Source organism: Polypterus senegalus, chromosome 2 (assembly GCF_016835505.1).
Source record: "Polypterus senegalus isolate Bchr_013 chromosome 2, ASM1683550v1, whole genome shotgun sequence".
NCBI classification, from domain to species: Eukaryota; Metazoa; Chordata; class Cladistia; order Polypteriformes; family Polypteridae; genus Polypterus; species Polypterus senegalus.
The window spans coordinates 89,464,353-89,490,286 of record NC_053155.1 but is presented as its reverse complement, the minus strand read 5'-3'; the positions used below and the strand labels follow the sequence as shown (position 1 = coordinate 89,490,286).

The following is a 25,934-nucleotide window of genomic DNA, read 5'->3' as shown; positions in this document are numbered from 1 at the left end:
AAAGCACCACAATTCGCATCATCAAGAAAGGGTAGCACTTCTAGTTAGGGCTGCCAACCATCCTCATTTTCCTGGACATGTCCTCCTTCTTAATGCACCATGGGCTGTCCGGGAGGAAATTATAAAATTCTGAAAATGTCTGGAATGTTGGCTCCTAAGATTTGATAATCTCCATATCCTTAACATTGGTAAAATTTGAAAGCCGTACACTAATCAGCATTTGTGGAAGTAGTGCGCACACTTTTTTCCCAGTATCTTCACTTCCATTCTGATACTAAATAACGCAGATATTGACAAAGTAGTCAATATCTGTCCATCTTGACGTTTTCACTTCATCTTTTGAATTCAGCTTTATCTTCTTGGTAATTAGACAGTTCATTATAAATTTTGTTCCTTTCCTTAATTATTTGTAATTCTAATTCACCGTAACTAATGGAATTTATTCAAAATTGAAATTATAATTTCACGTTTTCTATGTGAGATCTTAGTTTCGATTCTTCTTTCAGCATCTTGGTTAAACAAGAAATTTCATACATCCCAGTACAGTCTATCGTATTTAATTGCGAGTAAGTACTGTTTTGTAATATTTTAATGGAAAATATTGTTATTACCACACAATGTTCCAAAATGGATTTATAATTGTAAATGAATGAGTCAACTATTAAAGTTTCAGTTAATTAAAAATAGCACACATTTATTCTGTCATATAAATGCAATATCTTTTTAGTTATCAGTTGATCAAGTAATATGTTACTTCTTCAAGTAATTTAATATTTTCATAATTCTTTCATATGAGATTTACTGAGAAAGATAACTTCAGTGGAAAAATATAAAACAATATAGATAAATGCAAATAAACTAAATTGAAAAGAGTTAAATTATTTTTATTTTACTAGAAGTGAATTTGCCATGTATATCATTTTTACAGGTTTACAACAGTTAAGATATCCAATTAAGAATGGAAGGAATGAAGTCTGTTATTTTAAGAGGCTTGACATATTCAAAACATTTAATGGCTTACTAGTTTGCCAGTGACTGTGATTGTGGCCATCATACCTAATTATAGTGATAAACTGCTACAAAGGTTTATATCATTTAAAAAAAAACATAAGGCGATATAAAGGCATATTATGGCATTACAGGGAAGGCGTCCTCAAAAGTCCTCATTTTTCAACCCAAACGTCTTCATTTCCAGAGAAAGAGACTTTGCAGCCCTACTTCTACATTTTTTGGTCTGGTGCTGTAAGTTCTGATTCTCTGGTAAAAACTTGTAGCTTTTCAATTCTCTGTTCGCTTCTAAGTCTTAATGTTTGGAATTGCTGTACTCTTATTAACGAGTCCTGGCAATCGTTGTTTGAATACGATAACAGTTATAGCCTCCAGTTTTTGATAGTGATCTATCATCTATTTAGAAACCTGTTTGTTGTAATTTATGTCACAAAAACCATGCACAACTCCTAGTTTGTTGATAATAACATCTAGCAAATGCTCTCATTAATTTTATCATCAGGCTCATAAAGAGCATTTCTGCTAAAGACCTGCCACAGCATTTCACATTCTGTCTTAACACTGTGTAGCTTTAAGGGTCCTGCCCAACCAACCCAGAAACAAATGAATAAATTAAATTTTTGATGCTCTTCTGCCCAGGGAGCAAAAAAAATGAGAAAGACTGGACAAAAAGATGCAGAGAAAAAATATAAAAGGAGCAAAGGTCTGAACGAGGAGAATAAAAACCTGGAAACAAGAATAAGTTCAAAAAGTATTGCAGAGATCAAAATAAGTAATTGAACAAACAATGAAATACAAGCGTAAGAAGTGTTTTGGAATCCAACTAGTCGGAAAAGGATGTGAACCTAGAATGACCCTTCATTGTTGAGGACGAACAACTGACTGGATCGTGACCTCTGAAGCGACTTCCCTTACTGGGCAAACATTGTCAATTAGCGAAACTGAACAAAAAATTAAATGGTGGTAGAATGGCCCAAATCAAAAATGAACATCAGAACAAAGCATTGAATCAAAAAATAAATGATTTTATCAGATTCCTAAATTTCAAAAACCACTCTAACGATATGCAGCTCAATACTACAGCCAGAAAACAACCTATCAATTACTTGCAAAAGTCCCAGGATCCTGATAGATGTGAAATTACTACTTTTTGTACAGCACAGCCATCTGCTGCAGTGCCACAGTGGACTTTAAAGTAAAGACAACACTGGAAAAATGAGAATCGGAATTACATTTATTGGCCAAGTATGCAAGCATAAAAGTAATTTGACTCTGTTTTTGTCTTTTTTTTTCAATGTCTCTGCAAGTATAGTTACATGACAGCCATACATACACCTGAGATAAACACACAACACACACAATGTAAAACTATAAGACAGTGCAGAAAATACTGAAATGTATGCACATTAACTATATGTAAAAAATATTGTGAGATATTTGGGGGGGGGCATACTAAACAAGGACGGCCAAATTAACCACTTGTGAGCTTGATGACCCGTGGAAAGAAACTATTTTTATATCTGCTTGTTTTGGCATAGTTTAATCTATAATGCCTGGAAGGTGGAAGAAGTTCAAAATGGTTGTGGGCTGGATGTGAGGGGTTGGCAAAGCATCGTATATTTACAACAGGCGTGCATTTTCCTCTCTGTTTGTGTTTATGTATGTGTCTGGTTTTTTTTTTTGTTTTTTTGTTTTTTTTTGCATAATGCAAGTGAAAATAAAATGCAGAGGATGTGCCATTTGTAGTCTTTTTACACCTGAAGTGCCAGACTAAATTGTGAAAGGATCTCATTTTCAATTTCAAATTTAACTGGAAAGCTTTCATCTTTTTTCTGTCAGTAAGCAGTTTTTAGTCTTTGCCACCTTTTTAATTTTGAAAACAATTGCTGTAATTCACTGTACATAATGTATTGTGAATAGTACTGTCATAAACATGCATACATTTCATACTATTTGGGATTTGTGACTGAAGGAGTCACGATACCAGTTAAGCAGAGAATTCATTAAAAATGTGTTTAGAACAGCTTGTGAAGTTATCTGAACACCATACCTTATGGTAGCAATCAGGTGATAGTGGTGGTATCCTGAAACAAAGCAGACGTAATATGTTATAGGGCTATAGTACATTGTTCAAGTTAGGGCTCAAGCGAGAGATGTCTTTGCCATTTGGTGGCAATTTCTCCCTCACAACAGTGAGAGAAGAGAGAACCCAATAATCATATAAATATCTTATCAATATGATCTTTACCACCACACTAAGCCATTCATGCAGTGTAACAAAACTCTTGTCATTTGCAACATAAATCGATTCATCTTTTTGACACTTCTGGCACACGTAATTTTGGTGTAGTAAGTGTATTTGTTAATTATGTTGTTCAGTGCATAAATGTTTTTCTGGTTGTCCACAGGCACGAAGAACCCACGATAATGTTACTACATCACAAATAAGCCAATCCTTTTAGGTGAATAAAATGAGCAGGGCTGACCAAAAAGCCCTTAGGAAGACCCTTTTTATTTTTTTTAATCTACTGTCAGGTCTTGTCAATTGTAGCCAAGAGAACAAGAATAAATTATACCTTCTCACCCTCTGCTGATGTTTCCTGATGCCTACAGGAAAAGAGAAGCAAAATAGTTTCTGACAGCTGATGGATCTAAGCACAATTGCGAGTTATTCTAGTTGAATAAAGCTGCTCTGACAAAGTGTACTTTTAGTCTTTTCTAGCTAAAACCTGTAGTGTGGAGATGACGGTTACAATGGGAATATAGGGTTTTTTGCTGCTGTTTCAGCAGTTGTGTGATGCCTGAAAGCATGCTTACATCTGTTTCTTCAGAATCAGAGTAAGCTGTTGATAAGAAAGGTTTTGGACATTAAGCATTTGCGTTGGAGTTTATTCACCCACACACCTTGAAGAAATACTGACCCAGCATGACTCAGATGAGTTACAAAATACTTTTTACTCATGAAGATCTGAAATTAGCAAGATGGTTTACAATAAATGCACATTAAGCTGCTTAATACGCTGAAAGGCTGCTGTTTAAGCATTTATTGTAGAGTCTGCATTTTATGGGGCAGCTGCAACATGCGAGCTGGGTCCTATTCATTCTTTTACTTCTTATTTCATTTTATTACATATTGTGCCTTAGGTTGTATTTTCGCTCACTAGTAACTGCTTTATAAGTGAATATGATCCTGAAGGCATTCTTATAATTAACATTATCTTAGATTTTAGGTTGGTATAGAGATGCAGTGTTTTGCTTAGTTGCCTCAAAGCTCTAGAAATCTGAGATCAGATCTCAGTGCAGTCTGTTTGTGCCTTTTTTACACATTCTCTCCAGCCTTGGGTCTGCTAATTAAACTCTTAAAATTCCTCTATTTTTGTACCACTTCTTTCTGAGCAGGCGTCAACTCCCTGCAAGTTGTCACCATTTATAAATTTGTAAAGATACATCAAGCTGTTCAGCTTTCATCCTGAAGCAATAACTACAATTTCACCTTAAGGTTTAGTTTCTAAAATTCACCTACATTCTACAAAACTGCATAGAATAAACTTTTCACATTAAAACATAATTTCCATACAAATTGCATTTACAACACAGCATACCAACACAGGCATACAAATATTATATACTATATGGACTTAAGTGTATATATATCATGTTACCAAGACTATTACATCCATACAAAAGGTGTCCATTCCATACTCAGAAACAGCAGTTATGACTGAATGATAGCACTGAGCAGCATAGTTTACATTAGTTAAATAGTCTGCCATGGATTTTAATTACCTGTTGAAGTTTAAGTTCATAGTTCTGAAAGCCAAGAAGAAGTTAATGAAAGTAAGTGATGGAAGTATAGCCCTATCATTATTGTGCTAGTGATCAAACAGGGTAATGACTTATTAAAAACAAATATGTATATGAGCATACTAGCTAAGTTCAGTTCAAAATGTACCAGTAGGATTAAAGACCAATACTCTGCAATCAGATGACATTGATTATTACTTTGAAATGTTTCAACTAGGTTTGGTTTGAGGACTTCAGGGTTTGTATTCTCAGTACAAGCTCTCAATAAGAGGGCAAATTTAGAGTTACCAATGAATTGCCTTCAGTATACGCATCTTTAGGGAAAGGGTAAAGAGAGGTATGTGGGGGAAAAAACCATGCAGATCCAAGGAGGTCATGTAAACTGCAAACATACACATACTAACACAAATTGCCTGGGATAGGATTCAAACCTAGTGAACAGGAGCTGTGAGATGTCAGTGCTTAGCACTTATCGCTTTCCACTGTACCTCCCTGTTCTATAATTGTCAGTCAGTCAGTCATTATCCAACCCACTATATCCTAACACAGAATCACGGGGGTCTGCTGGAGCCAATCCCGGCCAACACAGGGCACAAGGCAGGAAAAAACTAGGGCAGGGCGCCAACCCACTGCAGGGCACACACATGCACACACACTCACACACACACCCACACCCCAAGCACACACTAGGGACAATTTAGGATCGCCGATGCACCTAACATGCATGTCTTTGGACTGTGGGAAGAAACTGTAGCACCCGGAGGAAACCCACGCAGACACGGAGAGAACATGCAAACTCCATGCATGGAGGACCCAGGAAGCAAACCCAGGTCTCCTTACTGCGAGGCAGCAGTGCTACCAGTGCACCACTATTCCGCCCATTCTATAATTAAAATATATAAAAAATAATGAAATCATTTGCAAATTCTAGAACAAATCAGAAATTTTGAGGGAAATTTTAAATGAGCACAGAATGTACTGTGGTGTTTGAAAGTGCAAACAACATTGAAAACATCCCCTCGAAGCTTTTGTAATTGTGCACTAAGACTGGCACACCTTTTATGTAGCTCAGGGGACTGGAATTACTTCAGTAAGTTAAAAGGGGTGTCACAGTGGAGTGATCCATGGATCCCATACCTTAGCTTGGAAACAGTCAGAGCAGAACAGCTCAGGCCTCATATGCTGGTTTGGTATTTACAAGCATCTTCGTTTCACTCTACTAACCACAAACTCATCTGGATCAGTTTTGGCTTAAATATACATTTTTTATGATCCATTCATTAATGTAGTCAGCTCAGCCTGTTTATTTTTCAGAGTCTCTTTTCAAATCATTAAATGATTAAATATTTAACTATATTTTTAATATACAGTGTATTTTTAACATTCAAAATGCCTGAATACTGTACTTTCTCTGATCATTATTCCCATTGACAGTAGTTTTTCTAATTTTGTGTGATATTCTGATATAACGTACAGTACGTGATATGTCTCTGCATTATAAATAAAAAATTCTGAAGAGAAACAGTAGGTCGACGTGACATGATCTTCATGTTAAGATCGCAGAAGACACTTATGTTTATGGTCCCCGATAGATGCTCCGTGGCCAATCTCTCTAGTCTCACAGGGACCTTAAACATGAGACTTTGTGCCAAGAGATTCACTCAGGACCGTCTCGCAATGACGTAGAACATGAGATCCTTGCAAGACATGCAAATAAATAAAAAAAGGGCAGCAACACACTCAGTCATGTTTTGACTTTGGCGAGGTCAGAAATAAAAGATAAAGACAAAGTAAAATGCCGTAAAAAGGTTAAAAAAACAAGGGGGCCAAACACATGCAGAGCAGATTAGAGATAATGAAAAGTGGAATTCAAAAGACTCAAAAAAACGGAGGTGCGAAACACATGCAGAGCAAGATACAGAATATGAAAACAGAATAAAACGACTATGTCAAAACAAAGAAAGTAAACGCTGCATTAGCGCAAAGAAAGAGAAATTATTACTCGGAGAAATAATGAAAAAGCAAATAGAAATTGAATATATGGACATAGGTGATATGTCAGAAGTATGTAAATATTGTAAGGCTTTGAAGTTTAAGTCAAGAGAATTTCATAAACGAAGTTTACCTCACATGCTTTTATTGGTTACTTTGCAAAAAAAATTATTAACTGCTGATGATGTGGATTGTTTTGTCTGTGCTGAAATTCCAAACAGAGAAACCTATCCTAAATTATGGTACAAAGTCATTAAACACGTCTCACTGACGTCATTTAAAAGATTCAGCATATTGGGACTCCAAAGATTCCAAATATTGTTTTTACAGAAGTTCTGAAATAAAAGTGAAACTAATGAAATAGCGACAATTCAAAGAAAAAAAAATCTTAAAAGTGTGTATCCGGAAAAACAAAAATGGGGGTTGGCGAGCGAAGCTTTATAAAACTAATTTGAAGTGAACTTTCAGCAAAAAACACATCCTCCATTTTTTTTTTTTTTGTCACTCTTTTTAAATTCTGTAAAGTAGACTGCCAACTCTAAATTGGCCCTGTGTAACCAACTAAAACATTTTTACATTATAAAAGCATATCTATCATTGTTTTCATTTTTGTTTTATTCTCCACTGACTGTGCTACCTGTCTAAGTTGGGTTGAAAAATAATTAGTCAATGGAGACCTCAGCATTAACATTTGAAGTGCACCATCTACTGGAATGAATTTTGTAATGCATGTTGTAATAAATGCATTGCATTTGTCATTCCAACAGACGGTGCATTTACAAGCATTTGTAGTAATAAATGCAATACTACTAATGGTTGTAATATGACATCCGTTGGAATGACAAATGCAGTGCATCTACCTTTGATATATGCAATTTGGTATGGGATTCCTAAAAGCAGTGTTAATGTTTGTGAAATGTCATCTGTTGAAATGGCAAATGCAATGCATTTTATTACTACAAATGTGATGTTTCATCTGTTGGAATGACAGAGACATAGCAACTGGATGGACACAGACATTTATTATTTTATTAAGTTGGATAAGGCAGTGATAAAGATGCATGCAAAACCAGAAATTATATTCAAGGAATGAAATAATTAATCCTAGAAGTCATAACCAAAGAATTTACTTCTATTCTAAGGAGAGACATTCTTTGCATTAGTTGTTTACTGTACATAAAATACGTAAGTCAGTTCCTACAATTCTTTGTTCTTAAATAACATGATGTGGCATCAGCTGACACATACATAGAGACCACATTGTAACAGTAAAGTGTCTCTGAAAAAAAATGTAACATGAAAACAGGAATTTAAAAAAAACAACTTTTTTTCAAGGAAGTAAATTATTGAAAGGAACAAGAAGTAAATTTAATCTGCAAATGATCCCAACACCTTGTACAAGTGAGTGTGCTCATTGTTAGACTGGTATTTTCATTGTTTTTTTTTTTTTTTCTTTGTCACTGCATTTTCCAAATCTTTACTTTCCTTTTTGTTGTCTTTTTTTGCCCACCTTCTGAACTCTAACCATTTCCAGATTATGATATTCTTTTTATATTAAGAAATTCTCTTTGGACACACTGTCATGATTTTAGCTACTGCCTGAGCCTTATTAGAAATTGTCAAGAAAAGTGTGTTCATAATCACACATTATAGTACATGTATGTCCTCTTGATTAGGGAAAGTTCTACAAAATCCAAACATAAATTAAAAAATCACATTACTACTAATGCTTGTGACTCACAAAGGAGTCCCCGCCACCACTTCTAGGAAATTTATCCTGGTTAAGTTATCCATATTAATTGTTTCTTACTTTAGATAGATCTCCATGCAACCTGTGAGCTTCTTATTTCTGCAAAATCCTTCTCTGTTTCGTTCTGTTCAATAAAATTTCTGCTGTCATTTATCAGGTGGTGCTTGTCCTGGAGTTCCTGAACCATGTGAAGACAATCCATGTCCAGGAGACATGCAGTGCGTTGGAATGAGGACTAGCCGCAGGCCTTTTGCCTGTCAGTGCCCCTCTGGCAAACTGGGAGACTGTGCAGGTGAGTTGGGCTCGCTCTTAATTTGAATTATAATTGCTTCTCCGAGGCTCTGCAGTGGCTTACTCTATGGGGAAATAGATTAAGGGCATTAGGATTCAAGTTTGCTACTGGCAAAATGTCTAGGTCCTGCCTTGAGGAAGATCATTTTTACTGCTATAGCCTTAAAGTGACTCCTGAAGCTGTTAAGGAATTGCACTGGGAATTGCTCTTAAGTTTCACAACTAGAATTAAACTAATAAACAAAGAAAGAAAACTTTTGTCAAATTCAATTTCTTTTAAAGCAAGTTTTTACAGGTTTTATAAGTTTGCAGTAGTCACAAATTGAAGAAATGTATTGAATCTGTTATGGTAACCCTGATTATGTTTCCATGTTGATTCCTTCAGATTTATCTGTACAAACATAATGACTTAAACAAACACATTAGAATGAGATGTTTATATGGGTAATAATTTTTCCAAGTATAATTAAGTTTAATTTTTAGGATATATTTATCCCCAAAACATATGTGCAATATACCCAAAACTGTAAAATTTGGAAGGATTTGCTCAAAAGAAACATAATACAACAGGAAGAACATAACAAGGGGAAAATAATAAAGCACAACGTCCAATGGCATTCTTATAAACCCAGTGACCACTAGCCACCACATGGAGCGCATGGTCCATTTGGCCACACATAATCTATAACACTGCTCACTTTACTTTATTTCCCACACAAACATCTCAAAACTCTGACCTCTTTTTCTCTTGTCTTTTGAGCTCTGGGTAATTACTCAGAATCCTGACTCCTGTCTCACCTGCCTTATGGGCAAAAGAGGCCAAGAACTACTTCTGGAATCCCTTCCATGGTGCTGGGTGCAGTGCCAGAATCCAGGAGCAGCATGCCTAGAGTTCCCACTAGCAGTCCCAGGCATTCCTGAACTTCTGTACCTTGATCATCACAGATAAGAACAATTGAACCCTAGGCAGATTGTTCTCCCCAAAAATCTTAGATCATATACTGTATGTTGCACTCATAAAAATCAAGGTGCCAGAGTTGTTCTTCAGAGTAATAGCATAACGCAGCCATTTTTGAGTCCCGAAAGATACATCTGTCTGAAGGTTCCAGTAAGAAACGTCATCTATTTAAATTTGTAACAGGCTCTATACAGTAAATAACCATGAGCAGATGGTAACAGATCTGTGAAACACCAACAGGTTCCTTTTAAAAGACTCTTGCTGCATACAATAACACAGACTAAGTCCAGGTTTTCTTAATCTGTTTGTGTCCTGCTAGGTAGCCTACCATACATTAAATAAAACTGCTCAAAAAATTAAAGGAACACTTTGAAAACACATCAGATCTCAATGGGAAAAATAAATCCTCCTGGATATCTATACTGATATAGACTGGGTAATGTGTTAGGAACGAAAGGATGCCACATCGTTTGATGGAAATGAAAATGATCAACCTACAGAGCCCTGAATTCAAAGACGCCGCAAAAATCAGAGTGAAAAAATTATGTGGCAGGCTAGTCCATTTTGCCAAAATTTAATTGCAGCAACTCAAAATTGTACGCAGCACTTTGTATGGCCCCTGTGTTCTTGTATACATGCCTGACAACATCGGTGCATGCTTCTAATGAGATGACAGATGGTGTTGTGGGGGATCTCCTCCCAGATCTGGACCAGGGCATCACTGAGCTCCTGGACAGTCTGAGGTGCAACCTGGTGGCATTGGATGGACCAAAACATAATGTCCCAGAGGTGTTCTATTGGATTTAGGTCAGGAAAGTGTGGTGGCCAGTCAATGGTATCAATTCCTTCATCCTCCAGCAACTGCCTGCATACTCTCACCACATGAGGCCAGGAATTGTCGTGCACCAGGAGCCACTGTACCAGCATAGGGTCTGACAATGGGTCCAAGGATTTCATCCTGATACCTAATGGCAGCCTAGGTGCCTTTGTCAAGCCTGTAGGGGACTGTGTGACCCTCCATGGATATGCCTCCCCAGACAATCATTAACCCACCACCAAACTGCTCATGCTGAATGATGTTACAGGCAGTATAATGTTCTCCATGGCTTCTCCAGACCCTTTCACTTCTGTCACGTGCTCAGGGTGAACCTGCTCTCATCTGTAAAAGCACAGGGCACCAGTGGTGCATCTGCCAATTCTGGTATTCTATGGCGAATGCCAATCGAGCTGCATGCTGCTGGGCAGTGAGCTCAGGGCCCATTAGAGGACATGGGGCCCTTGGGTCACCCTCATGAAGTCTTTCTGGTTTTTGGTCAGAGACATTCACACCAGTGGCCTGCTGGAAGTCATTTTGTAGGGCTCTGGCAGTGCTCATCCTGTTCCTCCTTGCCCAAAGGAGCAGATACTGGTCCTGCTGATGGGTTATGGACCTTCTATCGCCCTCTCCAGCTCTCCTAGAGTAACTGCTTGTCTCCTAGAATCTCCTCCATGTCCTTGAGACTGTGCAGGGAGACACAGCAAACCTTCTGGCAATGACACGTATTGATGTGCCATCCTGGAGAAGTTGGACTACCTGTGCAACCTCTGTAGGGTCCAGGTATCGCCTCATGCTACCAGTAGTGACACTGACTGTAGCCAAATGCAAAACTAGTGAAGAAACAGTCAGAAAAGATGAGGAGGGAAAAATGTCAGTGGCCTCCACCTGTTAAACCATTCCTGTTTTGGGGGTCATCTCATTGTTGCCCCTCTAGTGCATCTGTTGTTAATTTCATTAACACCACAGCAGCTGAAACTGATTAACAACCCCCTCTGCTACTTAACTGACCAGATTAATATCCCATAAGTTTCACTGACTTTATGCTATACTCTGATTAAAAAGTGTTCCTTTAATTCTTTTGAGCAGTATATTTCATCTTCTTTCCTTGATATTAGGAAGTTTTTCAAAGTACAAAGAACCAACTACATATGCAAAGATCCCATCCCAAGAATGAAATGGTGCTTTGTCAAGCAAAGTTTCTACGAGGAACCACACATCCCAGAATTTTTCTTTTTCTTTTTACGGCTGCTCGTGTTAGGGGTCGCCACAGCGGAACATCTTCTCCCATATCGCCCTGTCTTTTGCATCTTACTCTGCTACATCCCTCATCTTCATGTCCTCTCTCACCACATCCATAAACCTTCTCATAGGCTTACAAGGAACCAAACAACCCAGTAAATAACTATAAAATGCTATTAAAGAACCATTACTTTTTAAGACTGTAGAATGGAATCTATCAGTGCCCTCTAGTGACTTGGGTGTTTTAGAGGAAGTTCACTACTACCTTCTAATAATTAAAGCAGTTCAGCAATGACTATTAAGTTCCTATAATTATCCAGTAGCACACCCTGGTGTTAAAACATGGGTTGCTACCTACATTCCCATATACATTACAGGTGCCGGTCATAAAATTAGAATATCATGACAAAGTTGATTTATTTCAGTAATTCCATTCAAAAAGTGAAACTTGTATATTAGATTCATTCATTACACACAGACTCATGTATTTCAAATGTTTATTTCTTTTAATGTTGATGATTATAACTGACAACTAATGAAAGTCCAAAATTCAGTATCTCGGAAAATTAGAATATCAATTAAGATCAATGCAAAAAAAGGATTTTTAGAAATGTCGGTCAACTGAAAGGTATGAACATGAAAAGTATGAGCATGTACAGCACTCAATATTTAGTTGGGACTCCTTTGGCCTGGATTACTGCAGCAATGTGGCGTGGCATGGAGTCGATCAGTCTGTGGCACTGCTCAGGTGTTATGAGAGCCCATGTTGCTCTGATAGTGGCCTTCAGCTCTTCTGAATTGTTGGGTCTGGTGTATTGCATCTTCCTCTTCACAATACCCCATAGATTTTCTATGGGGTTAAGGTCAGGCGAGTTTGCTGGCCAATCAAGAACAGGGATACCATGGTCCTTAAACCAGGTACTGGTAGTTTGGCACTTTGTGCAGGTGCCAGGTCCTGCTGGAAAATGAAATCTGCATCTCCATAAAGTTTGTCAGCACCAGGAAGCATGAAGTGCTCTAAAACTTCCTGGTAGACGGCTGCGTTGACCTTGGACCTCAGAAACACAATGGACCAAAACCAGCAGATGACATGGCACCCCAAACCATCACTGACTGTGGAAACTTTACACTGGACCTCAAGCAACATGGATTATGTGCCTCTCCTCTCTTCCTCCAGACTCTGGAACCTTGATTTCCAAAGGAAATGCAAAATTTACTTTCACTGGAGAACATAAATTTGGACCACTCAGCAGCAGTTTTGTCTTTAGCCCAGGCGAGACACTTTTGACGCTGTCTCTTGTTCAAGAGTGGCTTGACACAAGGAATGCGACAGCTGATACCCATGTCTTGCATACGTCTGTGCGTGGTGGTTCTTGAAGCACAGACTCCAGCTGCAGTCCACTCTTTGTGAATCTCCCCCACAGTTTTGAAGGGGTGCGGTTATCCCTATTGCTTGTACACTTTTTTCTACCACATCTTGTCCTTCCCTTCGCCTCTCTATTAATGTGCTTGGACACAGAGCTCTGTGAACAGCCAGCCTCTTTAGCAATGGCCTTTTGTGTCTTGCCCTCCTTGTGCAAGGTGTCAATGGTCGTCATTTGGACAACTGTCAAGTCAGCAGTCTTCCCCATGATTGTGTAGCCTACAGAACTAGACTGAGAGACCATTTAAATGCTTTTGCAGGTGTTTTGAGTTAGTTAGCTGATTAGATTGTGGCACCAGGTGTCTTCAATGTTGAACATTTTCACAATATTCTAATTGTCCGAGATACTGAATGTGGGACTTTCATTAGTTGTCAGTTATAATCATCAAAATTAAAAGAAATAAACATTTGAAATACATCACTCTGTGTGTAATGAATGAATCTAATATACAAGTTTCACTTTTTGAATGGAATTACTGAAGTAAATCAACTTTGTCATGATATTCTAATTTTATGACCGGCACCTGTATATGGATATGTCATTTGATGCTGCATAAATAAGTGAAGTGGCATTTGAAGAATAAAACACAAATGAAAATAAAAGTACAAACAAAAAATGTGGCTTGCTAGAATTGAGTTGGAGGAGAGAAACAAAAACAAAACAACAACTTCAATATTTAAAGTATAACACCTTAGATGCTACACTACATTATATATCTCAAAACCAAAATGAAGCAGCAGACACAAATCTTAAAACTTATTATAACAGAGAGACAGGCCATTTAATTGCTTTAATCTTTTAAGCTAGTTGTAAACAGAGGAAGCAATGTTATATTTATTGTATTTTCTCCATTTGCACAAGCTAATGATCCCTCATATTATATATGTTTGAGATGTATTAGGGGCACCTTCAGAATTGTTGTCTTTTTACCAGCTGACATTATGATGCTACAACAAAGTTCCTGGCTAGATGATGTTTTCTGGCTTTTAAATTTTAATTAGATTATGGACACATTTATTTTTTATTCCTTTATAAATTTATTTATATCTTAGCAATTCACCTTAAATTGATGTTACCTATTTTTATCTGTCTGTCTGTCTGCAGTATATACTGCCTTTCCTATCTATCTATGTCCTGACCCACAGTCAGTTTGCTCTGATTTTATATGAGGCAAGTTAAAGTTCTTTTTCAAATTCAACAGAATACACAAAACTGTAAACTGTAAAATAACTAAATGTGTTATAATAATTTTTATAATATTTAAATATTTAAAATTAACATACTGAAATGCAGAAAAATATAGTCATAATTAAGAGTTACATTGATAAACACAAAACTGAATCAGTTACAGAGACTGGACACGCAACTTAAAGGTTTACGGTCCAACAGCATGGTCAGTAAGTACCACTCTGAAAGTTGCAGCGTCTTGCAGAAATGTCTTACTTTGGGAATAGAATCAACAATTTTAAAGAACATCTATATCCTCCATGATTAACTTTCACATTACATGTGCGCTTGAGCAAGGAATAGGCATTGTGCTTCCTAAATCAAATATTATGTGGCTCAGTCTTGCTGTAGGCCAGAGTCTTTTGCCTTCAGGTCTTGGAAAAGTTTCTCAATATGTGCTTCTTTTCTGTGAAAATCACTCATGCAGAACTTCTTCCAGTTATGTTGTGTAACAGAGATCTGTGGGGTTTTTTTTCTTCTCACAATCTACAATGCCAGAGTCATTTGTCTTATAATACTATAGGGAGCATTGTCTTTGTTTTCTTTATATTTCTTCAGGTCACACATCCCTCAGTTTCTCAGGTAACAGCTACATTATGTACCGGGTCTCAGACATTCATAAGCCCAGTGAACTAAAGCTAGGATTACGCTTGAGGACTCTGCAGAGCAAAGGCATCATCATGTACACAAGAGCAGATCACTGCATTATCCTCAAGGTGAGATACATTCTTTTACTTTTTTTTTTTTTTAAGATATTAGAATGTTGAAAAAATGCTGAAAAATACTGCACTAGAAATCATATCTCATTTCTGTATCTTAACTGAGGTCAGATTTAGGTAGCTTTAATCTGTGCACTTTTGCTTTCACTGGCTGTTACGTGCAATTAATTTTCCTTTTTTGTCCCTTATATGCAAGGAAAATATTCATATCCATTGTTTCACTCTAACATACTCTTGGTCCACTTCTTCTGTTGTGGGCTATGGAGTTACAGTGTGCCAGATTGGTTAGATCAGGCCATCATATGCCTACTTAAACTACCCATGTATTCCAGGCAAATTTCCAGATGCTCGCAGACCAACTGAGAAACATAATCTCTCCGGCATGTCCAGGATTTACTTCAGGTTTTTTCCATCTTTCCCAAAGAATCTTATTTGGCTCCTCTGTGTCGAGAGAGGCAGGCGCCCTGATCTATGGTCTTTTCCTGTGCTCCTCACTCTGTCAGAACTGAGCCTGGCAGGCTGTGGTGCCTGCTGCACCTGTTAGTTATCACTTCCATCTGCAGTCCTACTTATAAGGACTGTGCCTAAATGATACTACAACCCACATTATCAGCTGACTTGCCGATATTTTTGTTTTATTTGACTTCACAAAATTGGATTTTTAGTCAAATACTGCAACACACACTTTTTTGCAAGCCTGTTCCTAATGTTTCACAAAAAGCCAATCGAATGCACCTTCTAGAACTGTTGGAGTGTGTGTGAATAATGTGCCTCTGTATGTCTATGCAGTCAGTTACTTTCCTTTATTTATTTATTTTTTCTTAACTGCTGGCAACACAAAGCTGGTTACAAGGATTTATCCATTATTCTAAGATTTTAACCCCCTCCAGCCAATTCTACAATGTAGCAAACAAATATGTAGTGTGTAATCTTTTCCTGGGGGTCATTCATTAATCTAGGCAAGCTGACATCTTTCAAAGAACAGAGCAGTGGAACACTTTTTCTTTTTCACTCAGTTATTGACATTTCGACAAACTACTAGAATTTGAGTGGTGCCTTACTGCAGGCTGAAGTGGTGAAAGGCCCAGAAGGTTTCAGCAATGCCATCTGACCTGATCTTGTGAGGCAAACAGGTTAGAGGGCAGATTCCTATTCCTATGTGAGGACCTGTCTGAGCTCAAACTAGCACCAAGGGGAAACATCTAAAAGAATATCCTGGGCTTGCTAGTACAGTTTTGACTGGTCATATTAGACAGCTGGCCTTCACTACAATGATAATTTAGTACAATAACTAAAGAAAGACTTTGATCATAGTCAGAATGAAATATTAAAATAATGTCAAGAAAATACAAAATCAATTTTAGTTATGTTTGTTGGTCTGTCCTTACAATTTTCAGCTAAAGCTATTGAATGGGATGTAAAACATCTAGTTAATTGAGAGCATTGTTTGGTGATTAAGTACCCGATTCACCTACAGATTGCCATAAAATCCCAAAACATTTGGATTCTTTCTATGTCTGTTCTTATCCTGTGACCTGGTGGTTAGTGTATTGGGCTTCAAAGCACAAAGTCTCATGTTCAGACGCTACCTTTGACTTGCAGTGTGACCCTAAGCAAGCCATTTAGTCTGCCTGTGCTCCAGAAGTAAATGTTTGATTCACCTGTAGAGATGAGCAACCTGTTTCGAGTTGCATACAGTTTTAAGAAACTGTAACTAAAATTTATTTTGCAGGAGATTTTGCAATTCCAAAACAAATTTGCCACAAATTCCTTGTTTTTTGTGGAAAACAAGGAATACTGCTACATAAAGCGTCATTCAGCGGCAGCTCTCAAACGTTTAATCTATACCACACTAGTAAATTCTATTTTGGTTATGTTCCTCATTCACATCACCATAGAGGAGTGCTATATGCGTTTAAAAATGTGACATGCTGCATACCCGCTCACACTAAACTGTACCGTGATACACTTTTCTTTGTTTTCTCCATTGGAAAATCTCACTACACAGAAAGTCGCCATTGACAACCCCACCCTCCCCGCCTACCAACTTAAATAGCACCAACTTTATCCCATTTGAGGATATGCACACTTTCGGTAATTTTTACTCCCCACTAGAAATCTTTATTTAAATACTAAATGACAGCCAGGCACATATAAAATTAATCCATGAAAACACTTCAAGACAGAAAATAACAACAACAACATTTATTTATATAGCACATTTTCATACAAACAGTGTAGCTCAAAGTGCTTTACATGAAGTATAAAGAGAAAAAAGACAAAATAAATAATTAAAATTAGGGAACACTAATTAACATAGAATAAAAGTAAGGTCCGATGGCCAGGGAGGACAGAAAAAACAACAAAAAAAAAACCTCCAGATGGCTGGAGAAAAAATAAAATCTGCAGGGGTTCCAGGCCACGAGACCACCCAGCCCCCTCTAGGCATTCTACTTAACATAAATGACCTCAATCAGTCCTCGTGGTATTCAGGGTTCTCATGGAAGAAATTGATGATGGTCATGTGGACTTCTGGCCTTTAATCCATCAATGTAGGTACATCACGGTGCTTTGATTAGGTGGTGGTGGTTCAGATCGCCACCACAGAAACCCGGAAAAAGAACAGAAGAGAAAGTAGGGGTTAGTACGGATTGTGGAGCCACCATGAATAATAATAATAATTAATTGAATATACAGAGCATCAGGATTTAACTAAGATGAAGCTATGAGAAAGCCATGTTAAAGTAATAAATAAACTGCTTTCTTCTTGTGTGAATGGCATAAATTTCACTAGAAGCAAATCATAATTTATTTTGCAAATTTTTTTCAAGTGGATAACTGCGTATAAATACAAATTAAATTTTGCATGAATCGATTTGATCATTGCTTTTCACCTATAAAGTATCCTTATGTTACCTTAAGTTGAAATATTTCTTGATCTTGTTCTTAATCAAGAGCTTTTTTAACCTCTCTTTTGAGAAACAGGTTAATTCTGTAGTCAAGAGTTGCTTTTTCCAGCTTCGTCTTTTAGGTAAGATTAAGCCCTTTTTATCTTCTAGGGATCTTGAGAAAGCTATTCATGCTTTTATCTTTTCTCGACTTGATTACTGCAACTCACTGTATTCTGGGATTAGCAAATCCTTGATACGCAGGTTACAGTTGGTTACTTTCTGGTTGGGGCAAGAAAGTCTGATTCTGTTTCTCCAATATTAACTTCTATACACTGGCTGCCTGTCAGTTTTCAAATTGATTTTAAAATCTTGCTGCTAGTTTTTAAATCTTTACATGACTTGCTCCTGCCTATTTATTCGAATTGTGTGTTTTACACCAGTCATCTAGAGTGCTTAGATCTTCTGGTCAGTTGTCGCTTCTTGTCCCTCGTACTAAGTGTAAATCTAAAGGGGACAGGCCTTTTGCAACCGTTGCTCCTTGCCTGTGGAACTTCTTACTTCATTACATAAAGGAGTCGTCTACAATTAAACTGTTCAAAACAAGATTAAAGGCTCATTTCTATTCACTTGCATTCCGTGACCTCAGTAATACTTATGGTTTCCTCATTGTGATTATCCAACATTACTTCTATTTATTATTTATTTTACTTATGTTCATTTATTTTATTTCTATTTATTTTATTCATGTTAATTATATGTTTTTCTTTTATTCTGTTATTGTAAATCACTTTGGCCACAGCATTCCTATGCTGTTTTAAATGTGCTATACATATAAATTTGACATTGACATTGATGTGACATGTGTAATATGGCCCAAGAAATTGAGGTGTGGATTCCCTCACCCACTTAATTGGGCCTTGGGTCTTTCTTAAAGCAAATGGCAACGCAGTCACATGCAATAACTGACAGGAAAAGCACCACGATGACCTCTGCTTGTAGTAAAGCACATTGTATAGGCCAACTAATAGTTTTCATCATAAACACAAGCCATTAACTCTGAATACAGGAGAAAGTCAAAAGCATACAAACGATTGGGTGTGTGGGCTTTCTCCGCCTTGTTTTTGGGTTTTGAGTCCTTCAAACGGTGAGTGGCTGCTCATTGCATGTCTGTCAGGAAAATTGCCATCAGCTGGCAGTGAAGGACATAGCAGAAACATTGGTAGGGTTACCGGAGTGTTGTGTTCCATGAGAGGTGCATCTTTAAGGACCAGAGGTCCGATGGTCTCTAGCCTGTTTACATAAATGAACAGGACAAATACACTAAAATACTTAAACCTTTTCATATTGACTCAAAGACTGTCTTAAATTAAATTAGATTTGTTTCTTTCATTAGTGAGACACTTTCTTCTAGTCAATAAACTGATGGCTAGATAAATGTCTTAGTTTATTCTTATTATTTAAGAATTTCACCCATTGCCATTATTTCAAACATGTGTATGTTAGCTCACATTTGTTTCAATGTGCATGTGTATTTGATTCACCAAACAGGCAAACATTTAAATCTTTATGGCGATATGCTGCAAAATATTTATACACTTTTAACTTCCTTGCATGTGATCATGTATGGATACAACAGGTGACAGTTTCCCTCAAACTGGCCATGGATGAAGTAGAACTTAGAACGTAGAACTTAGAAGAGTGTGTATGTGTTGGATATGGGTGCATAATGGCATAATGGTGTTGTCATCACACATACAGTGTATATTACCTGCCTTGTGTGTGATATTCCTTGGATAGACCACAGCTTCTCACAGCCTTGTCCTGAATAAAGTAGGGTCAGAAATTGGAGGAACAGACAGAAGAATGGGATATTGGCATAATATTTAATGATGATTTCAGGATTTATATAATGTTTGTGTAATTTTCTTCTAATCACGTATGCTCCCAACCAACCACTTGGATTGCTTCCTCAAAATTACCCCAATGGTGTGGACAACAGTGTACCATGCCCTGAATTAAGAGTATGTGTTGGGGTATGCTTCTGCCTGTTGCTGCAAGAATTGTCTCTAAAATCTTATGCTCCTGTATCGGATAGAGAAGTTTTAGATAACTGATGGATGGCTGCACTCTGCAAGTGGATTAAGTGGGTAAACAAATTAATAAATTGCTGCCCTTTTTATAGCATAGCATTTTCAAACCTGCTTGATCCTGTTCAGGGTTATGGACTCCAGCAGAGCCTGCTCCGGCAGCATCGGGCACAAGTCAGGGCCCACCCTGGATGAGGATACCAGTTCTTTATATCTTTGGAGAAGTGGGAGGAAAACTAAAGAAGCCAACAAAATCCACACAGACAGCAGGAGAATTGCAGTCTTCAGACACACAAATCATTAGAGTCAGTGACTCAAACTAAAAATGCTGAATGTGGCCGCAGTGCTAATATGCCCCAGAGCTGCTCTGCAGTTTGTCTAGGCTGTAATGCAAATGAAGGGTCTAAAAACAATCAAAACCATTGTAGTCTGATCTGAGAGGTACAATACTAAGTTAGCATGAAGAAAGACATCTTTCACAATAACAAAGCATAACAAGATGTCCTGTAAAAGCTCAACTAAATGAAGAAAGTTTTTCCCCCTTTTAAGTGCTTGCTTGACTGTAAAGAAGTGCTCTGGCGCCATCTGGAGACAACTATGTGTATTTTTTTATTTTTGTTTTGCTTGTTATTTTATTTCTGTATCAGCTTCTTTAACATACACACAGACACCTACTTGTCATTGACCCTAACGTTTATTCAACCAAATCTGTTGGGCAAATGTTGTCTCCGCACCATTGAAGGCCCAGAACTTCAGCCTCACAGGCGGCAGTTTTACAGTGTTTAAATTTCACTGTACAAGTATTTGCTACAAGTATAAAGCAGCTTAGGTCTGACTCAGAGAGCTAAACAAACAGGGCTGTTTGTGATTGCTGTGAAGTGACACATTTCTGTGTATTCAGGTGTGAACAGAACTGAGGGAGCTTATTTATCTTCAGTTCACAGGCGCAGGCACAACTGAAACGCTTGTATGCCTTCATGTCTGGAAGCAACACTCTAAAATGACAGCAGTCAACACAGATAGACCCAGTTGTGGTAACAAATACGGATTGCAAATCATTTTATGAGATCATTTAGATACTAAACTTTTCCAATTAAAGTTTTACTAATTGCTACCAGGGAAAAGAAGGAAAATTTACATCAATATCTTGCACTTTTCAAAAGAATAGCCCGGTTTATTTATTGATTTATTTATTTTGGATGTCAAGTAGAATGACGTGGTTACCTTACAGCTCTTGAATGGATTTAATTCTAGACTTGAGGGCCTTCTCCATGTGCATCTTGTTATTCCCCCATACTGATTAAAGAAATCTGTGCAGATTGATGGCCAATGATAATTTGCCTTGGGGTTTGTGTCTAAGTCATTTGACAGCCTGAAGTCTCATTTCGTGGATGTAGAGTTGGCTAATGTGCATTGAGACCATGTCTAACCTGAAGAAATCTTTAGGTAGTAAACAGATGACTTGCAAAGGGAAATTCTGTACAGAGAGTTACCAAGTTACCAAATGTTGTGGTAGACAGTAGGAATTCAGAAACCTTCAAAACTATACTTGATATTATTTTGGAGGAATGAAGTGAACAGGACTGGCACATTTTATTGTGCTGAATGGCCTTTTCTTGTCTAATTTTTTTTAATGTTCCAATAAGAGACTCTGTTCCTCTTTGAATACCTTAGGAATGTTAAGTACGTACATTAACTCTGCAATGTTGGGTCTGCTCCACACAAGGATGTAGTGTTACTCTAGAAAGTAAGAGGAAACAAGCAGGAAATAGGGAAGATCATCATTCCATCAATTTATTTATATACTGTATTCCAACCCTGCATGCTCTAAATCAGTAAGCCAGTCATATGGGGTCAACCTAAGACACGTGTATTTGGGATGTATGGAAGGTTAACCAATAATAATAGTTCTGTTGCATATGCACCTTATTGTTATACTCAACATTATCATATTTATTAATCTCTTCCTCACAAATGGTGGCACTTAAAGTGCTGAAATAAAAAAATATTTGTACTGCTGAACTGCAGAAGAATTAAATCAGTTGCATTAGTAAATCTAGCCACGATAGCACAGCTTAGCTTTCTGACTGTTTTTCACCACGCACACAGTTAACAGAATGAATTTTGGACGTTGCTGCCTTGCATTTATCTCCCATCATGTAACCTAGGTCTGGTTTCTCATGGGAAATCTCTTTAAAGCTGTCACAAGCATTGTTTCCTACTCACGGCTTTTGCTTTGTAACATCAGACTAGTGTCCCGAACAACAAATGCTGACAGCATCAGAGTGACTATGAGTGTGTCTGACCTTCATCATCAGCTTTCTGACAGATGTTTAATAGGTTGCTTTTATATTTCTTCAACAGATTGAAGATGGCAAACTTTGGTTCCAGTTGGACTGTGGCAACAGCCCAGGAATTCTGGGAATCTCTGGAAGGACTATTAATGATGGGAACTGGCACTCTGTATTTCTGGAGCTCAACCGCAATTTCACAAGCCTGTCATTGGATGATATTTATGTAGAACGCCGCAGGGCCCCTTTTCATTTCCAGCCTCTCGGCACAGATGGGTCTATATATTTCGGTGCACAGGTGCATCCACCAAATGCAAGAAGCCTGACAGATAAGAAAAGTCCTCAGGTCCTGGGTGGTTTCCAGGGTTGCCTGGACTCAGTCACATTAAACAACAATGAGCTGCCACTTCAAAACAAGCGCAGCCACTATGCAGAAGTTCTTGGACTGACAGAGCTGAAGCTGGGCTGTGTGCTCTACCCTGATGCCTGCAGAAGAAATCCTTGCAAGAATGGTGGAACTTGTGCAGCCCTGCCATCTGGTGGTAAGTGTTAGGTATTGCAGGTGACCTAAAGAGTTGCATTTGTTTTACAGTTATAGCAAATAACTGATGTATGTAGTACTAATAAATACTGTTTTTTTTTGTATTAATGTAAAAAAAATCACATTATATTTGTAATAGTATATATGTTCTAGTAATGCAGACCAGATAGATAGATAGATGTAGTACTTTATTTGTCTCAGGGTTGGTTACTATTTCTAGTTATGAAAAAAACCTTCAGTTATGATAGACTGAGGCAGAATACAGTTTAGGTGATCTCAAGAGAGATTATGCATGACTGTAACTTTCATTCGCCCTGAATTTAACTATGCTGATTAGAATACTGATAACAGTTTGTATACTTTGCAATTGTGGGCAGCATGGTAGCACAGTGAGGGCGCTGCTGCCTTGCAGTAAGGAGACCAGGGTCCATGCCAGGTCTTACCTGTGTGGAGTTTACAAGTTCTCCCCATGTCTAAGTGAGTTTCCACCAGGTGCTCTGGGTTCCTCCCACAGTTCAAATACATGTAATTTAGATGGAATGGCATTGCCAAATTGTCTCTAATGTGGTTGTGTGTGTTTGTGTATGTGCACTCATTCTGTGATCGACTGCCACACTGTCCAGAAATTGTTCTTGCCGTGCACCCTGTACTTGCTGGATTAGGCTCCAGCAGCCCATTTTGGGATTAATCATGTTAGAAAATGACATAAAAGTTTGCAATTGTGAATATATTCACACATATATGTTTGTGTGTGTAGGCTTATGTATACAAAAGACCAATTTTTGTGAGGATTATTATATATAGAAGTATTTTTTACACCTTTGGTTACAAAGGACTTTGTATATCTATCAAATAAAATAACATCACTATATATGCTTAATCCAGTTCAAAGTTGTGGCAGCATCTTGGTGCAGGGCATTAACCACCCTCTCATGGTGTGCCAGTCTGTCACAGGGCCTGCTCAAGCACACTCTCACACAGTGCCAATTTATTGAATCACCAATCAATCTCACATACCTGTATTTGAGATGTGGGAACACAATCAGAGTACTCACAGGCAAACTTGTGCAGACACAGGGAGAACATGTAAACTTGACACAGATAACACCTAGCTGTACGATCTGAATAGTGGATGCTGAAACCAAGAGGCAGCAGTGGTAAACACCGTGCCTCCAAGCCAACCTTGTCTCTAAAGTACTGAAAATAGCATAACAGCAAGTCAATATCGCTAAACTATAGAGATCTTTTTCAACATCTATTTTGGAAATTCTAGATGCAATTTAGCATAATTATTTGTATCCATCAATATGATTTTTGTTTTATAACATGACTGCTTTTCTCCTATTACTGTGCATCATGTCTCACAGTAAATGTGACGTGATCCTACAAATAATCTCCACTGTTTTGTTGTCCTCACAGCTCTTCCTTGATATTTTAAATGTCTGCAGTATAATGTTTATATTTGTAAGACTCTTGTTACACCCATTAGATTGAAGTTCAAGGGTGTGGCAGTTAGGCAGCTGACCTCTTCCTTCGTTTGTGATAAAAAATTCTATTGCCCATCTTTCAGCAGGTCTGGCTGGTCTTAATCAGTATGCCTAAACTCAGGCCTGAACGAGCCCCCATTATTAATTGAAGAGTTAGTAGTCTTTCCAAGTTCAGCTTTGCCTAAAAGCCACAAAACATTCATCCGGATGGCAGGTCGGCAGCATTTATAATATTTTCTGTTTCTTTTGAGAACCATAAATTATTGGGACTTGTGAACCTCTTAGGTGAAAAACTGGCCTTAAAAGCACAGCAGAGATTGACACCAGTGGTCCAGTATTAGACACAGTGACAGGTCTGCTGGCTTCATTACTGCGGGTATCACAGTTACAAATCTGTTGTCGATAAGGATTAAAGAGAGTGTCCCGAGAAAACAGCCAAAGGAAATTAAAAGACATGGCAGGGTGTCAGAGTCCGGCAGCAAATTGCGATAGCTATCTGAAGCATGAGCGAGATGGGAGAGAGGCTAGCAAAAGAACCATTCCCATTTTTTTTATTAAACTGTATCTGTTATCAAAAACTGGTTTCTGAAGTGATAGCTCAATTCCTTAGGCGAGAAGAGACACTATTGACATGTGAGGAGGTGTACCAAGTGCAGGGCTTTGTTCTTTGTTTATTTGTATTCTTTCTTAATGTTTTATTGACTAAGTTATGATTACAGTCACCCCTAGTTAGGACTGTCAGCAAATTTATTATTTTTAGGTTTTCTGTATAAATATTTCAACAATATGTCAAATAAAGATACATTTATTACGTTAGGTTCATATTCTGTTGAATTTCAGTACTACAGTCAAACAGTAAGGTGTACAGTAGTAGGGAACCACTCTAGGTTGTTACCTTCATGGCACCAGAGATTGGTAAACTGCTGCCATCTCCATTTCTTTGGCTGCAAAATTCACCTCTTTTTTTCACCTGTTCACCTATAAAGCTTTGTGCACTTTCCTGTCTGTGTTCCCCACATACATGTACTTGTAATTTTACAAATATCAAACAATCAGTGCAAATGTGGGTCCCTTTTCGAGTTTTGGAATATGTCATGTCCTCACCTTGTTTACACTGGCTCTCTTGACGTGTGATTACCCCCACAGTCCAGTTCAGGCTGATTAAGCATGGATGAGTGTACTCTACAATCCATTGACATCCATGTCCTTGTTGGGTTATTTGGTGAATGGGTTGCTTCCTACTTTGAAAATGTAATTGACAAAATAGGCTACAGTTCTACATGAGCCTACAATGGAACCCTGTGTTCCAAAAATAGATTAACAGAATAAACCGATATGAAAGTGCCTTCATAGAGTGACTACAGTCAGCATCGTCAAGGCTTAAACTTTATTTTTTATTCTGAATTTG

At 37.8% G+C, this 25,934-nt stretch overlaps 1 protein-coding gene across 4 annotated transcripts in view; it reads left to right on the top strand.

Annotated features, from left to right (window-relative positions):
• The window catches only part of fat3a (FAT atypical cadherin 3a), a 534,981-nt gene that overhangs the window by 486,880 nt on the left and 22,167 nt on the right, over positions 1 to 25,934 (top strand). For all 4 annotated transcript variants that reach the window (XM_039744151.1, XM_039744150.1, XM_039744149.1 and 1 more), the window contains 3 exons: positions 8,712 to 8,846; positions 15,069 to 15,226; positions 22,572 to 23,040. In XM_039744151.1, coding sequence (XP_039600085.1) covers positions 8,712 to 8,846; positions 15,069 to 15,226; positions 22,572 to 23,040 — 762 coding nt within the window. The remainder of the gene's footprint in view (positions 1 to 8,711; positions 8,847 to 15,068; positions 15,227 to 22,571; positions 23,041 to 25,934) is intronic.